Source organism: Phalacrocorax carbo, chromosome 5 (genome assembly GCF_963921805.1).
Source record: "Phalacrocorax carbo chromosome 5, bPhaCar2.1, whole genome shotgun sequence".
Taxonomy (NCBI): Eukaryota; Metazoa; Chordata; class Aves; order Suliformes; family Phalacrocoracidae; genus Phalacrocorax; species Phalacrocorax carbo.
Window position 1 is genome coordinate 30,799,086 of NC_087517.1, and position 16,030 is coordinate 30,815,115.

At 42.1% G+C, this 16,030-nt stretch overlaps 1 protein-coding gene across 2 annotated transcripts; it reads left to right on the plus strand.

Annotated features, from left to right (window-relative positions):
* The first annotated feature begins 4,066 nt into the window (after window positions 1–4,066).
* On the plus strand, window positions 4,067–14,722 carry SUMO1 (small ubiquitin like modifier 1). Of its 2 annotated transcripts, none has more exons than XM_064451863.1 (5): window positions 4,067–4,219; window positions 9,391–9,465; window positions 10,714–10,791; window positions 12,672–12,743; window positions 13,705–14,722. In XM_064451863.1, exons 1-5 carry the CDS (start codon window positions 4,208–4,210, stop codon window positions 13,771–13,773), a joined length of 306 nt encoding a protein of 101 aa, XP_064307933.1. In that variant the 5' UTR covers window positions 4,067–4,207; the 3' UTR covers window positions 13,774–14,722. The 2 variants fall into 2 exon arrangements, with proteins under 2 accessions (XP_064307933.1, XP_064307931.1); XM_064451861.1 differs by lacking the exon at window positions 4,067–4,219 and adding an exon at window positions 8,115–8,275.
* The last annotated feature ends 1,308 nt before the right edge of the window (window positions 14,723–16,030 follow it).

Below are 16,030 nucleotides of genomic sequence, written 5' to 3' on the forward strand. Positions count from 1 at the left end.
ACAGAAGTGATCATGCCCCTGTACTCAGCACTGGTGAGGCCAGACCTTGAATATTGTGTACACTTTTGGGCCCCTCACTACAAGAGGGTCGTGGAGTTGCTGGAGTGTGTCCAGAGAAGGGCAATGAAGCTGGTGAAGGGTCTAGAGAGTAAGTTTTATGAGAAGAGGTTGAGGGAACGGAGGTTGTTTAGTCTGGAGAAGAGGAGGCTGAGGGGAGACCTTATCGCTCTCTACAGCTACCTGAAAGGAGGTTGTAGTGAAGTGGGTGTTGGTCTCGTCTTCCAAGTTACTAGTGATAGGATGAGAGGAAATGGCCTCAAGCTGCATCAGGGGTGGTTTAGATTGGATATTGGGAAAGATTTCTTTACTGAAAGAGTGGTCAGGCATTGGAACGGGCTGCCCAGGGAAGTGGTTGAGTCACCATCCCTGGAGGTGTTCAAAAAAACATGTAGATGTGGCACTTGGTTTAGGGGGCATGGTGGTGTCGGGTTGATGGTTGGACTTGATGATCCTAGAGGTCTTTTCCAACCTTAATGATTCTATGATTCTAAAAAAAACACGTCCCTGTAAGTGTTCAAGGGCTGCCCGGTGCGCAGGGGGCCTCCCCAGTAGCCCCTGTGAGATGCCAGCCTGTTACTGACTTGTGCTCCCTTGGGAGCAGCAGGCCTCTGCTCAGCGCCCCCCAGGCCTGGCAGGGGCAGCAGGTGGTGGCAGGGATGGCCACCATGAGGAGAAATGGGTCCATGCCCGAGGACTTGGGTGCCCATATTGGCAGTTTTTGTTCTCCTAAGAGAATCCTGAAGCAGGTGGGAGCTGGTAGCCCCTGTGGTGACCCGAGCTGCCTTGGGGTGCTGCATCCAGCCCACCTGTGGTGCCAGGGCTCAGGCAGGGTGCACTTCCTGCTCTCTCTGCACACCGGGGTGGATCCCCATCTGCTGCTCTGCTCTCCCTCCTCGAGCTTGTTCCCAAGGCCTTGTCTGGAGATCTTCATACAGATGCAAGTTCTTTTGGTAAAGAATCTGTTGCGACTAAGTGCAGTTGTGTGCATTTAACTGGTTTGCTTTTCCAAGAGAGGACTACCAACTTCCATGTATTTCAGACCTAAATTTTAAAGTCTCTGTATTTCCCCATGCTGTTGCAGTGTCCCCAGGATACGGGCATTTCCCTATGGGGGAAGGCAGAGGCTGCAGGCAGCTAAAGCCGTCCGTTTGTGCCACCTACTGGTTTCTGTCTTGGCAAAGAGCTTCTCTGTGCAGGCTGCTGCGTCCAGCCTACTTCTATGCTTGGGTCCAAGCCATACTGAATAATTGAAAAGCAGCAGCTAGTGGAGTACAGGCAAAAAGTGCCAGTCCTCGCCTGGATAAATTCCCACTGATTTCACATTGAGGGTTACCTGTGCTGAAAATAGAAGCGGAATTTTTCCTGCCTGCAGGAAGAGAGGGTCTAAGTGACACTTAGGCTTGATTAATATCAGACATGCGTGCTGCATTTTTATGCAACCATCCGTATGAGTCAGCACTCCTTCCTTTCCGCTCCTGCTTCTCGCCTAAGGAATACGCTGGAAAGCCAATAGTCAGAGGATCCTGGGGATTCACACCATTCTTAAGATATATTTTTTTATATGGAAAGACTTTGGTGCTTTATATGTTGTAACCTATTTTCTGAAGTCCCACAACTAGTAATATTGCCAAAGAAATTGTTTTCAGCTAGAAAGAGAATTTCCAGGTTCCCCGTGGTTTTAAAACTCTGGTGCTGCTGGCTCAGGGGGAGTGCTACTATCTTGAAGAGCAAATTTAAGAGTAAATATTGCTTAGTTGCCTGACTTAGAACACTGTATTCATCCAGTTTCCCAGCACTAACCACTCTCAAACAAATATGTTGGCATTATGAGATTACAGATTGTTCTTAGGTTAAGGTCCAGTTTTATAAGAAATGCATTTTTAATGAACTGGAGAGGCTTTGCACTGACTAGGTGGGCAAGAACAATTGAGAAAAACACCAACAGTCCCTGACTCCCAATCTATATATGCAGCTTTGAAGAAGTTAGCAGCAATTCAAAGGAACAGAGGTGAATTTTTATTGACTTCAGGTGACTGAGATTAGTTGCAGATGAGGGAAATTAGAGAAGTTATAAAACACCTGAGAATTAATTGAGGTTATTTGGGTAAATAGTCTTGATGGTGGCTGCAGAAGTAGCCATGGTTTTGGGAAGAAGCTTGCGTAGGTATGTTTAGTCTTTTTAAAACAGCATTATTTTTGTTGTGTTTTAATTTTAAGTATGTTCTGTGTTTGAGTTGGGCTGATGAAGAACAGCATGAGTTTTGCTGATGTACCTCCATAGTTCTCATGGGCTGAACGGGGACTTCAGCCCCTGAGAAGCTTTGCAGATGCTATAAAAATGTTTCTTGTATCTTGATGAGGTAATGCCTCTGCAACCAATTAAGTAAGAAGGGAGTGAAGAGAGGTGGCATTACTGTTACTTAGCATGTATGCAGATGTGCATGTTTCAATGTTACGCCTTTCTTGCTACGTGTAGGGATAGGTAACTGTATTCTGACTGATGCGCGCATTAGTTTTTATTACAAGATTGCATAGGAAAACTGGTGAAATGAGGAATTAGACTTAAGTCTCAGGGTCTGGCATGAAACCATAGCCTTATAAGACTACTCTCCCTGTTCTTCAAACTGCTTTTGTTTGTGAATAGCAGTGATGTGTAGGACAGTGTATATTTGTAATTTTCTGTTCTGTTAGCATAGTGTTGCTGTGAAGCCCCTGAATAGCTTAATTTGGTGCTTTTGTGTAGTGTTATTAAGCTCATAATGAGCTCTTACTGTGAACTTGGCATAGTATGAACATATTTGGCTTTCCTGCCTACTAGGCCTTGCCCAAGAAAAATCATGTTAATTCTGTAGCTCTGTATAGCATTTGTTTTAGTTCTCTTTACATTTTTTCCCCCTCCCTTGTTAATTCTGAATTGTTTTCACAGTTGTGATTAAAACTAATTCTCATGAATCTGGATACTGCATTGTTTCACTGGCTAGTGAAAGTGCATCCCTTGGTGTATCTATGTTTGTAATGTTCAGTTAGTGAAATGCAGCAGGACAGGCAGAGAGTGCAGCTACTTTGCTGTTTTGTGTTATTACAAAGGAACACGGCACGCAGAATGTCAGAGGCTCTCTGTTGATGGTTGTGCTTGGCCTGGACAGATTTCTTACCCTTCCCCGAAGGTAGCTGGTAAAGTTAAAAACCTATCTGGCAGCATCCAGATAAGAATCTCCTGTTTCAGCGGGGCTGACTTCTGTTGATCCCTTTATTCAACGGTAATGTTGTTATTTTATGGTTCTCACATGTGTTTTTTCTGCTTAGTGGCCACTTAGAGCCAAGCAAGCACTAACTCCTGCACGGCATCACTGCTGGAGTAGCCTTAGTTGTAGAGAGATGTTAGTACTATGTGCTGCAGTCCAAACAGCTTGCAGTCTAAATGTAATCTTTTTAAGCTGTTGGTGTTGTTTCTTTCGCAAACCTCTAAATAGCCGTGCTGTGCTGATGTAGAGCAGGACATCCATTCTGTGCTCGTACAGTATTATCGCCATGAGTTTGTGCAAATGCAGTTGCCTCCGTGCAAATTTGCTTAATACATGTGCATCCTACTACTGGTATGGTTGCAATGATAAAAAACACAAAGTGTGCATAAATAGAAAAGTTAGTTTTGTTGTTGTCTCTTGGTAAAAGCAAGTCATTCCAGTGAGTGTAATGAGTGACTTTTGCTGTAGGATCTGCTGTTGTCGGAAGGGCTATGTGACTTGGCCCAGCTCGGCTGGGGCAGGACAAAGCGGCCGCGCAGACCCATGCTTTCCGTTGTTAACAGCGGAGTTTACAAACTCCCCCGGTTTTCCCCTCGGGGGAGGCCTTCGGGGGCCGCCGCGCCGGGGCTCTCCCCGCGCTCCCTGCCGCCGCCCGGCTGCCTCTCCCCGCCTCAGCTGGGGCTTGACCGGGGGAAGCAGCACCGCCGGCTGTGCGGGTCCCGCGGAGCGCTGGAGGCGGCGCCTACCGCGGGTGCGGGGCGCGCCGGGCCGGGCGGGAAGTGAGCTCAGGCGCACCGGAAATCCCGCCCGCGCCGCGGCCTGTGTTTGCGCTGCGGGCAGAGAAAGGAGCGGAGCGCCTGCCGCGGCCCAGCCGAGCCTGCCGCACGCAACGGGGCCGAGCCATGTCTGACCAGGTATGGGCGCCGGCCGGCCCACCGCCCGCCCGCCCGCCCCGGGGGGAGGGGGTGGGGGGGGTGGGACGGCGCGGCAGGGTGGGCGGCGGCAGGCCCCGGGGGGCGCGGGAGGAGCTGTTTGCGCGCCCCCCGCCCACCCCCGGCCCCGCGCTCTGCGAGGGGCGGCCCGGGGCGAGCGGGGCCGTGGCCGTCCGGGAAGCGCCGGGGCGACGTTCCCCCCGCCCCGGGGAGTACGTGTTGGGGGTGCTAATCTCCGCCCCCTCCCCCCCTTGTATTTTAATCCCCCCCCTCCCCTTCGCGCAGGGTATTTCGCGAGGAGCGGGGGGGCGGGCTGCAGGCGGGGGAAGCTCCGCGGGGCCCCGGGCCGGGATCGCCGCCCGGGCGGGCACCCCCGGCCCTGGAAACCCGGGAGCGCAGCGAGCGGTGAGCCGTGTTGCACAACAGTTGTTTCCTTTCGTTTTCCATTTCTCGGGTGTGCGGTAGGATGCTCTTTTGCCGGAGCAGGCGTTGTACGGGTTAGGCTAGACCTGCTAGGTTCTCTGTTTGCGCTAGGAATGCGAAAGTAGGAGGGAGGATTAAAACGCCAGGCTTTCTTAGCTGAGCATTGCTTGCCTGTATTAAACACCCCGTCTTTCCCCAAAATCTGTCCTGCCTTCCCTCCTTGCACATTGTTTTGTTCCTGTCAATTCTGACTTCTCAACCGGGGACTGAAATAGTTACTTGTACCACAAGTTCCTGGCTTTCTTGGCGTGGTGTACATACAGTCCTTTGCTTACAACTAGTGCTTTAAGCTATGTGACCTGCTGGTGGAATGTTAAAACAGCATTCCGTTTTTAATTTGTGTTCTGTTTAGCTTTATTTTTTTTATATCGCTTTCATGTGGCAGTGTTTTCTAACTTCGTCATGACGATTCGACTTTGGAAAAATTAATGTCAGTATGTACAAATGTTTCTTGAAGTGAAGTCAAGAATAGTACTACTGCCAGGCAGGAAATTAAAAGTATCCAGAGACAAGGCTAAGCTTAGTACGTACTGTGTCTGCTTTGAGGAAGAGCCTTGATACATTATGACCCATGAGTAGAAACCATTGCTGTATGCGCTGGTGGTCTTCCTTCCCGCCCCCGACTTTCAAGCACGATGCAGCTGTACTGGTGGGGACGGTACTGCTGCCTCTCTCTGCCTGAGAGTGCAGCGAGGAGCACAGCTGTCCCTGGCACCCGTTGGGACACGTTTCCAGTGAAGTAAAATTCGTGAAAGTGGCTGCATAAAAAAAGGGGGGCAAATTCTGAACTAGATTTTTGTAAACTGATTTTTCACGTGACCTACTCTGCAGCTCTCTGCATTTGTGAACTTAGGCATGTTTTAACACATAGCAGCTTTCATTAGGTGATTCCTTCTCCAGGCAAATTCTGCTAAAATACATATGTGTTTGTTCTTTAGGACTGCTTGAACTAAATGTAAAATTCATGATATGTGATAACCTCTTTTTGGATACATATTTAAAGGTCTTTGAATAAGGACCCTGACTTTTTAAATCTTTTTAATAGGTATGCCAAACACTTTTATATGTTGTGTCATTCACTTCTGGGGGGACTGTGCAACAAGAGCTAGGCCAGATGCTTAGGTAACAGTATAACGTATGGTAATGCAGCACTGTAAATCTCATTCCTCTGTTTATCAATCCTAGGGGAATAGTTGCATTACCCAAAATTGTGGATTGCATACAGTGTCTGTCTTTTTGGCCCTGGAATTCAGTTAAGAGGACATAATTTGTCACCAGTTATGATAATGTTGGCTTGTCTTTTTAGTACAAATAAAGCAGCATACTTCATTTAGTTCCTTAATTTCCAATAGGAAATTAACTTTTTTGATGAATAAAAATACTTGCAAGAAGGGCATACTTCAAAAAACACATGGCTGCTTGGTGGGATCTAAGCAGAAGCAAAAAGAATCATTTTTCCTCCTTGCTTCAAGGGTCTCAGGCTGTTTTTGCTTTAATTGAATGTAGGTGCTGGCATTTTTATCTGTTCATGTACTACCAATAAAGAATGCTATAGTTTGTATGCATTTTTCCATTCCTGTAGCAAATGTAAGAGTATTTGCTGTGTTAGGAAGTGTGTTGTAGTCTTATTCTTCTAGTAATTTTGTTACATTTTTTTAAAGATTATCTAAAGTGTGCTGAGTATAGGGTTGGGTTTTTTTTAGGCTTGGAACATCGAAGTTTGAGCACTTCAGAAAACTGGAGGAGAAAACATGCAATATACTGCCTTAACAATATTTATTTGTGGTTGCATTAGTTGCAATAGCAAGGCCAGTGTGTTTCATCCAAGAAACTTCGGGTGCTTTTTATGGTCACGAATTTAGTGTTGATATAAAAATGTGAGAGAGTACGAGGAGCCTCGTTTTTTTGTTATTGATGAAAACTGTGAAATGACGCTTTTAAAACTTCAGGCATTTAATGAAAACTTAGAACTTGGAGTGTTGTGGTACTCCTTGGAGTGTTCTGTTTGTATGGTAGTCTTTTTTTTTTTTATGTACTGTTTCATGAGATGCCCTGAACACCAGCTCTTTTCACAGTGTAAGTAAAAGTCTGGAGGCTTGCTTGCAGATTGCTGATCCAGGAATTTGTTAGTGAATGCCTGTAGTTTAACTTTGCAATCTCCTTGCTTTCTTTGTCCATAGTGTTTTTGTGTTGGCTTTAGCATTTGGCATTGAATGGCAGCATAGTTCACCCGACAAGATGCAGGGAGCTGTTTCAGGCTTGCTGAGTCTTGTTGTGTTCTGATTTCCAGTATTTTGCCCTTTTTCTAGGCTTCAATTGTTGGCATTGTCAACACTGATTTGATCTTATTTTTTTCCTGAAATTAGAGCTCTGTTTGCTTTTATTTTGTGGGTGAGAGGTTGCGGAGGCTTTAAAAGAGCATCTTTACAGTATGATGTTTTGAGACTCCAGTTCCTCTGCTTTTTCTGCTGTTTGCTCCTCCCCCTATTCCTTTTTAGTACTAGAGCCCTCTTTCCCTGTAGGTAGGAATCAAACATCTTATGAATCATTGCTTTCCACTCATATTGGCCAGAGGCACTGTCATGGTAGCGATGATTTGTCATATCTTGTACAGGATGATTTGTTATGGAAAGCTCAGTAGGTAGATCTCTTACAATGCACAAAACTTACAAGCTACTACAAATACCTCTACTGCTGGGATAATATGGTGCTGTGTAATTTGGTTCTTAAGAAAAGTAAACTAAGACAGTGACTGACCTGAAATGTCATGTAAAGGGACAGGATGTTCTTCAAAACTCTTTCAGTGATAGTGAAACAGGAGATAGTTTTGAAGTTACAGACTTCAGATCTATAGAGATCTGAATCTCTTTCTGGTTCCTAGAGGTTAGTGGTCCTGCATACGGATGATAAAACTGTTGTTTGTGCAAGTTATTGGAACAAGTTGCAGGTTCTTGTTTTTCTGTCTCGTTTTAGTCAGGAGTGGAAACCAGTGTACTTTTATTCCTGTAAATAGTTCCATGAGGTTAGAGTTCAGATATGTTAGAAAGGGGAAACTTTGGTGGGGAGCACAGTTGCTGTGACTATGTTACCAGTGAAGACTCCTTTCATGCTTCAGAAATTACTTGGAGAGCTGAGGGTAAGGGTCTAGTTTCTTGAAAGCTTGGGGTCAGTTTTTGTGTTTGAGCTTGAAGGGTGATGAATCAGTCCCAGCAGTCCAGGTTTTGCCCAGGTAGGTATTTAAAAAGAAGTATTCAGATGAGGTGGAGTCTCTGGCTCATACTTTTTTGTCATGATAGAAGCTGAATGGATCTGGCTTGAGGCAGTGAGTCAAACTGGTACAAAGAGCACTTCCTCTCTCTTCTTTCCTCCAGACAGACTGGTACAGATAGGGAAGGTGTTTGCAGACTTCCCCCGCCCCCCCCTTCCCTGAACTGTTAACATTCAAAGAAATTGTGCCTGTTTAACCTCCTTAAGGTAAAAATAAATGCTTGAAAAGGCTTGCCTGACATTTTAATCTGGAGGTTGAGACCCATCTGGATGGACTTAGTACATAAGGTTAGTATGTTTTTTGATGCTTGATCCTAAAGTTCAAATCTAAACATATAAAAGGTATTTCTTTATACTCAGCAAAACATCCCTTTAGGGCTGGGAAAATGTATGTGGTAGGCAACTGTACGTATTTTGGTTTTGTCTACTGTGTTAAGTAATGAAATATAAAAGGAAGACTTGAAACATGATCAGCAGGGTATCCTTGTTTCTGACTACTTCGGAAGATTTCTTCATTGAGCACCATCTGGACCTGAGGCAGTGTTTGTGTAAAATCCCTTTGTGCTGCAGTGGGACGTAACTAAAGGCCTGACCCAGAATATGTAGTGACAGGCAAGGGATAGGGTTAATAATAGCTGATCTCTCACTTGTCTTATCTATCAGCAGCTAACATGAAAACTTGGATGTTTTTAATTCATGTCTTACAGAACATAACACTTAAACCCTTTTGATGAGCTTTAGTACTCAAGTTGTGGAATAAAACTTGTCTGTACAATTAATTCTTATCCTGGAAAGATATCAAAACACTATACTCTTTAGAACTGCAACTTTTAAGAATTATGGTCTTAAAACAACATGCTAGAAGGAAATTGTTACTTGATGTTGCTTTGTTGTCATAGACGAGAAGGTGGCTGACCAGCCTTCTGAATGTAGTGACTACCGTTGATGCAATAGATTGAAAAATGCATGGTTTGCTCTCTTTACACTGATAGGGTGTCAGAAGTGCTTTCTGTTTGCTCTCCTCATGATATTCTTTTTTCTGTCAAATATCTGAGCCTCTTAGTACACTTCCTGTATTTCTTCTTTGCAGTCTGTTGACTAGGAGTTAGTGGTATAAAATCATACTTCTCATTTTTGCACCTGTCATCTGTTTCCAAATGATCCTTCTCTCACCTCTTATGTTCTTCAGTGTTTCTTTTCCATCATTAACTAAACTTTTCACAGGCAGCCAGCCAGTCTTGCATAATACTATGTTGCTGCTATTTTCACACACAGAAAGGAAGTAGTAAGGTGCCTTGGCTAGTCTGATTTCATGTAATAAGGAGGATGACAGCATCATACTGTCCAGTGAAAATAACAAATCATTGAACTGATTGGATTTTTCTGCAATGTTATTCTTGCAGGAAGCAAAACCTTCAGCTGAGGACTTAGGAGATAAGAAAGAAGGGGAATACATTAAACTCAAAGTCATTGGGCAGGTGAGTTTTTACATAATTGTTAACATTTGGTGGAGCTGTGAGTTTTTGTATTGTAGAAATGAAAAAATGAAAGTTGATACTTTCAGTTTTTCAGTGTGTATCATACTCTGCCATAAACTACTTATCAACTGCCAGTGATGTGTGTTAGAATACTCTGGTGTGGTTTTTTTAAAAGCTTGAGTAATTTATCCTTATGACTCAGGATTTGGTCAGTGTGATCCCCATTTTACAATCTGATGCATTGAGGGATTAATTTATTCAAGGATACAAATTAAGTATGTGGCAAAATCGGTAACTTCAGGTCTTCAGAGTTCGTGTAGTACAGTAAGCATGTGGTCAGCTTTCTTGGCCAGGGATAGGAAGAGGATTCTGTTGGCTGGCATGTTGGTACATGTAAAGGGTGGATTATAAGTCTGAATTGAAGTTGTGTTGGAATGTGAATGTTGAGATCCTTCCTGAACAGAAGTCCTTCTGTGCAAAGAACCTCTAGCCCGTATGAGTTAACTCAGGATTGTTTGTTGGAGTGTTAGTGCAGTTGCTGTACTGGTGACTTGGAGACAGATGACTTAAAGTGGGACTAACACTAACTAGCTTACCTCTTGCTGGTTTAATTGGCAATGATGAGAACACATTCAAAAGCTAAATATAACCCACATGCATTTTGCACAGAACTTCTTGCAGTCTGTTTTATCTGTAGCCATTTTGACAATTGTAGCTACTTGTATATTATGGCTGGTAGGAAGGACTATAGACTAAAGAGACCTAAAATTTCTCCTTAAGTTACCCTTGTGTTGCCAAGTCTGCCTGTATCCTAACTTCTAACTAATTAATGTAATTGAACGAGGTTTCGTATGGATTTTGAAGTGCAAGCTTTAACTTGTCTCTCTTGGATTCTTAGAGCAGGAGTCCCCTGCATATGTATGTTTGTATTTCATAAGTACATCAGCTGGGTTAAGATGGAAGCACAGACTGAACCATGTATGGATTTTAGTACTTTCAAATCCAAAACCTCCATAGTGAGCCTAAGGCTATACTATGCCATCTGGTTTGTAAAACAGAGCTTCCTGTGGAAGTGCATGATGAATTTAGTGACTGATCCTGAAGGTTCATGTTTTGATGCACCAAGGTATGCATGGTGATAGTTAAACTGCATTCCATGTTAGTTTTATGTAACTTCTTCATAATGAAAGTCTTAAAATTAGCATAAAGTGGTTATTACAAAGTAACTTTTTTCTTTTCTGTTCTTAGGACAGCAGTGAAATTCACTTCAAGGTGAAAATGACAACACACCTCAAGAAACTCAAAGAATCATACTGTCAAAGACAGGTTTGTGAAATGATGACTGTCTCTAAAAAGAAAATTAAAAAGCCAAACATTTCAGCTTTATTTGAAAGAACAGTGGGGAAAAATGAAGACTTTCGTTGAGACAGTCAAGCTTCTGTCTAGTTACCACCAGGACAGGTGTCTGACAGTACAAATATAATGGATCTGCTCATTTCTTTTGACAAGTAAAGGTATTTCTATTTAAGACAGTTGTGAATTTCATAGTAAGTTAAAATTACTGTTTGGAAATATGTAGCAGCTGTTCAGAAGATACAGAAGTTGCCTTATAAATTAATGCCCGGGCATTTTAAAGTTGTTCCCCTCTCCAAGTGAAATGCCTTTACAGCTGTGCACTGCTGCAGCTTAAGATGAGAGCAGCCTTAGGCATTGTTACAGCCATCAGTACGGTAATCGATTAACACTAGCTATTATGCCCTAAGTTAAAGAGATCTGCAACATTAATTGTGGATGTAGGTGAATAGCAACTACTCTTACAGAGCAAAAATACATCTTCACTTCCAGATTCTGTGGCAGATGTTGTGGATTCACTGCTGCTATTTCCAGAAGCCCTGGCCTAGTTTACCCCCAGCTTTGGGGGTAGATGTGTTGTGTGGCTTTTTCTTGAGTAACTGTCTTGGAGTTCACTTCAGGAGATATAAGAAATAATACTTGGGTTTTTTCTTAATACCTTGAGACAGGTTGAACTTGTCATTTGAAGTGTTCTTTTGTAGAATATGTTCTTCTTTGCTATCCTTCTGGAGTAGGAGGAAAGAAAAGATCAAACACCAGGCGTGTTTGTAGCCAAATCCAAATGATTAAAATTGTGAGTCATTTGAAAAACTTAAAATTTTAAAATAAGATCTTGGAAATAATTCATGCAGCAGTCTTATTGACTGATTAAAATGCATGTGCGTGGAGTTCTGTTCTTTTAGGAAAGATGTAATTGTTTGAACGCAGCTGTATCTATCTCCTGGGCTGAATTCTGGAGAGTCTGTGGTTTCCTTCATCAGCAGTCAGTACAGTTTTTGGTGTCAAGTAGCCTTTCTCTCGTAAAGGGACCACCGTGAACACTTCTAAGTTGGCCAGAGGGATTGTTGGAGCAGTGTGAAGAGTTCTTTCCTGTGAATTCTTCTGCCTAGTTATTTGCAAGCAATATTTCCGAGATCTAATTGGTACACGAAACGGGTCATATTTCACTTTTGTTTATTTTGCTCATAACTTGAAAGGGAATAAAAAGATGAAGTATTTGCCTCATCTGTGGAGGTGAAGTGTGATATTCTACTGTACAGTGTACCTGTGTTACGGCAGACATGCTGCAACTTAACTTTATTTACCATTGGGATGCTCCTTTCTCCCTGTTTGGATGTGTTCCTTTTTTTCCTGCTCAGCTCTGCTCTTTCTTGTCCCCAGAGCAGAATTTTTTGGTAAAGGATGCTATTCCTTTCTATGGTGATATTAACTCCTACCCTTACTTTTCCAATCTTATAAAGTGAACATTATGTTCCTCCTGTTGTCTTAGGATCTTTAATAAGGCTATACACAGTTCAGAAAAAGACAGGACCTTCATGTGTAATGTAGTCTTGGAAGGGAGGGTGTAGTCAGTACTTTATAAATTTAAAAAAAGCTAAGGAAACTTCCAAGTTGTTGAGCTAGAACTCTGGTGAGGCTTTGGAATAAACACAGATTTCAGCACTGTCATGCTCCTTGAGTCTCTTCCTTGTAGTCTGCATGGTTTCAACAGAATAGTGGAGCTCCCCATGTAACAGGAGCTAACACTTTCTTTTTTTGACTTTCACATGTGTTGTTTGTACTAGAAACTTTTTATTGTAAATCCGTACAAGCTTGAGTAAGTTTTTCTTGTACATCTGTTTCTTTTTTTTTAGGGTGTTCCAATGAATTCACTCAGGTTCCTCTTCGAGGGTCAGAGAATTACTGATAATCATACCCCCAAGGAGGTGAGTTTCTTTCTAGAAAAAATGTTACATAGTTCACTGGAGAAACTAAATACCAAAGTACTTTCTCTGCTCTACTAGACTAACCAGAAAGAAGGTGTTTCTTTAAATATAGCCAACTTTCTAGACTGTATTTGGTCAAATACAGTCTGACTATATTTGTCTAACTAGAATCTTTAAGGCTGATGTGCAGTTCAGAAAGAGACTGATTGTACCTTCATGTGTAATGTTGGCTCAGAAGAGAGGGTGTAGTCACTGCTTGCCAGAGAGGAAAAAAAAAAACTAAGGGAACTTCCCATTTGTTGATCTAGAACTTCAGTGTGACTTGGGTATAAATATATATTTAGTTCACATTTATTAGATGAGAGTGTAAATAAACAGCAAACAGGTTAATTCTGCTGTCCAGTGACTTCCACCAATTGTTACAACAAAGCAGGAAGAAACACTGTTATAATAATGACCTTCTGAAAAATCAGACAAACTTGTGTACTGTGAAATGGAACAAATTACCCTCTTTGAGAGAACAGTTGTAAACACGTTCTGAGTTGCAAGCTGTAGGTCTTAGCTGTATTGTGAGCTAGTAGCTTGCTATACATAACTCACGTAGCTGTACAGCTGGTGCATTCACTATGATGTTGGTTACGATCCTGTGCATCTCTTGCCCTAGAAGGGATTTAGAGAAAGATAAAGCTAGCAACTTCCAGGCTGATGTGTACTGCTCCACAAGTGGACTTAGACTTCACTGATGAGGCTTTTGCTTTGACTGAGATGTGTAAAGCTGAAGGAAAAGCACTAAAAGTCATGAGTGTTGGCTAGTGAGATGGTGACTGAAATTTTTTTCACCTCTTAGAAGAATTATGATGGGACAGAGGAACAAACCATTGTATAACTTGTCTAGTACCTGCTCTGAATTCAGTACACCAGATTTATAACAATTATATGCTGTTTTTCTCTGTTCTCACAGCTGGGGATGGAGGAGGAAGATGTGATTGAAGTTTATCAGGAACAGACGGGGGGTCACTCAGCAGTTTAGATCCTTCTGTTTGTTTTCTTCCCCCTTAATCCTTTTTTATTTTTAAATAATAGTTCTTTTGTAATGTGGTGTTCAACACTGAATTGAAACTGGCACCCCATCTCTGGGAGTTTATTTTCAAGCGTCTGGTATTTTGAATTCTCGTGCTCATTATACACTATTGTTTCTGTTTTCATTGTGCTGAACTTTTGTGATCCAGCTGCAGCCTTGCTCCCCTCTTCCCTTCTGCCCTCCCCTTTAGAAATACACGTACACACATGCATTTGTATGTTCACTAGGTTCGTGCATCTCAGGCACGAAGGCTGTAAGATCTGCCAGGTGGGCAAGTGTTCTTAATGACTTCCATATCTGCCCTGAAGTTTTGATGTGTGACTGTTTCACTCCTGGACTATAACTTTCAGTGCGAGATGAAGTTTTTCAGAGAACTAAACTGTGGAGAGATTGTGTATCCATAACTCAGAGCTATTTTGCTTAAATTGTGCTGATGGCCCAACGAAGAAGATTACCAAGTTGGAAATGGAAAAGCTAGAACTGTTGTCATCTGTACCTTGCTCCAGAGATGGCTTTGCTGAAGACATAAAATGAAAACCCTAATGATTCTTAAATCTTGCCAGAAGAGCCCAGAAGCATTTTAACTTCGTATAGCAATTAGTACACGCAGGTATTCATGCAAGAATGTTCACAGCAGACAACTGGTGTTACTTTGGCACTCTTGTTTGTACCTTTTGGCCTGGGACGTGGGTTTTGAATGGACATTGTCTGTACCAGCTTCATTTAAAATAAACAAGAAAAACAATTTTATAAACAACTTGCATTTTCTTTTCAAATGTTTGGAAATGAGCAAAACCATAAAGTTATAATTAGGGCTTGCTTTTCCAGTAACTATATGTTGAAGCCAGAAAAAATGTGCTCTGTAAATATACCTCATTAAAAAAAAACTTTTTTTCTACTTGCCCTAGTAAAATACTTTATCTGCTTGGTTTGCGGGTGACTATTTGAGACTACTAGATTCTTTTCTTGTTAAAGAATATTCATATATAGTTACATACAGCTTCATGCACAAAAGGTAAACTGAAAATGCAGCTTGGAAGGAAATACAAAGATGGTTTTCTATGTCTGCATTATGATCGTGGTACCATTAACTAATCTCTCTATGATGGATGACATGGAAGTGTCATGATAGTTCATCAGGCATCGTTACAAGTGTCCACTTCATGTTCTAGCTAGTTGCAGGTTCTAAATGGTCAGTTTGAGAACGTGTTACTGGATATGAAAGCTTAGATGGGAGGTTTTGGGCAGGGTAGTGTGGAGAGAAGGTTTATATGCTGGCCCTGCTTCAGCCTTTCTACAGATAAATAGGACTTGTTTCTGATGCAGTTTGGTATATCAAGTGCACTGTGAATGCCAGCTTTGTTTAAAGACACATTTTAGTGCTGGCATACTTGGAAGAAATTGCACATTATGAATAATTAGTTTTTATGGCACTTGCTGTAAAGCTAGAAATGCATTTTCTTTCATGCTTGTGGTTTGTGTCCTGTTTCTGATTTAGTAATACCTCTGTACACATAGTTGCACTAAGCAATTTTTTAAATATTAAAATTTTTGTTTACGAAATGTCAGAATATGGGGTTTTCTTGAAGTATTCTATGTAATTCAGTTCTTAGGGGGAAGAGGGATTGCTACTGTTATGTAGAACAACATGGCTTCTTTGCACTTACCTCTGATTGCTTTTTTTAGAATACTAAACATCTGCTTCACAATATCAGAAATAAAACAACTTTGTGATAATTACAGACCATCTTCTAATTTAAATTTGTATAATGCTTTTGTTAGTAGACAAATTCCCATTATCCCTCTTCTGCAAATTAAGAACTGAGGCACAGGGGATGGTAGTTTGGTGACTCTAGAAGGTCAAAGTGGAGCTGAGAACAGAATCCAGATCCCCTGGGTTTAATGCTAGTACTCTAGTTGCTGCACCAACTTTCTTCGCTTCTTACTATTCACTCTTTTCTTCCAGTATGTTTTATATGCTAATTTATATCCGCTTTCTAGTTGAAGCACTGCATTTAGTTCTCTTGAGACTATGGAGGAGGGTTTCCTGCAGAATGCAGCTCCAATAAGATGAAGCTCAAGGCGAAGATTTCTTTCTATTGTGTAACCTTGTCCTAAAATACATCTTGTAGAGTGGATGTGGTGCCAGTGACAAACTGATTTGACCTCTTTCTCAGACTTGTTGGGAAGCTGCAGAGCTAGTGCC

Coding starts and splice junctions, on each gene's coding strand:
- SUMO1 (XM_064451861.1), top strand. Junction 9,466..10,713: donor AACTCAAAGTCATTGGGCAG/GTGAGTTTTTAC, acceptor TTCTGTTCTTAG/GACAGCAGTGAAATTCACTT. Junction 12,744..13,704: donor ATAATCATACCCCCAAGGAG/GTGAGTTTCTTT, acceptor CTGTTCTCACAG/CTGGGGATGGAGGAGGAAGA.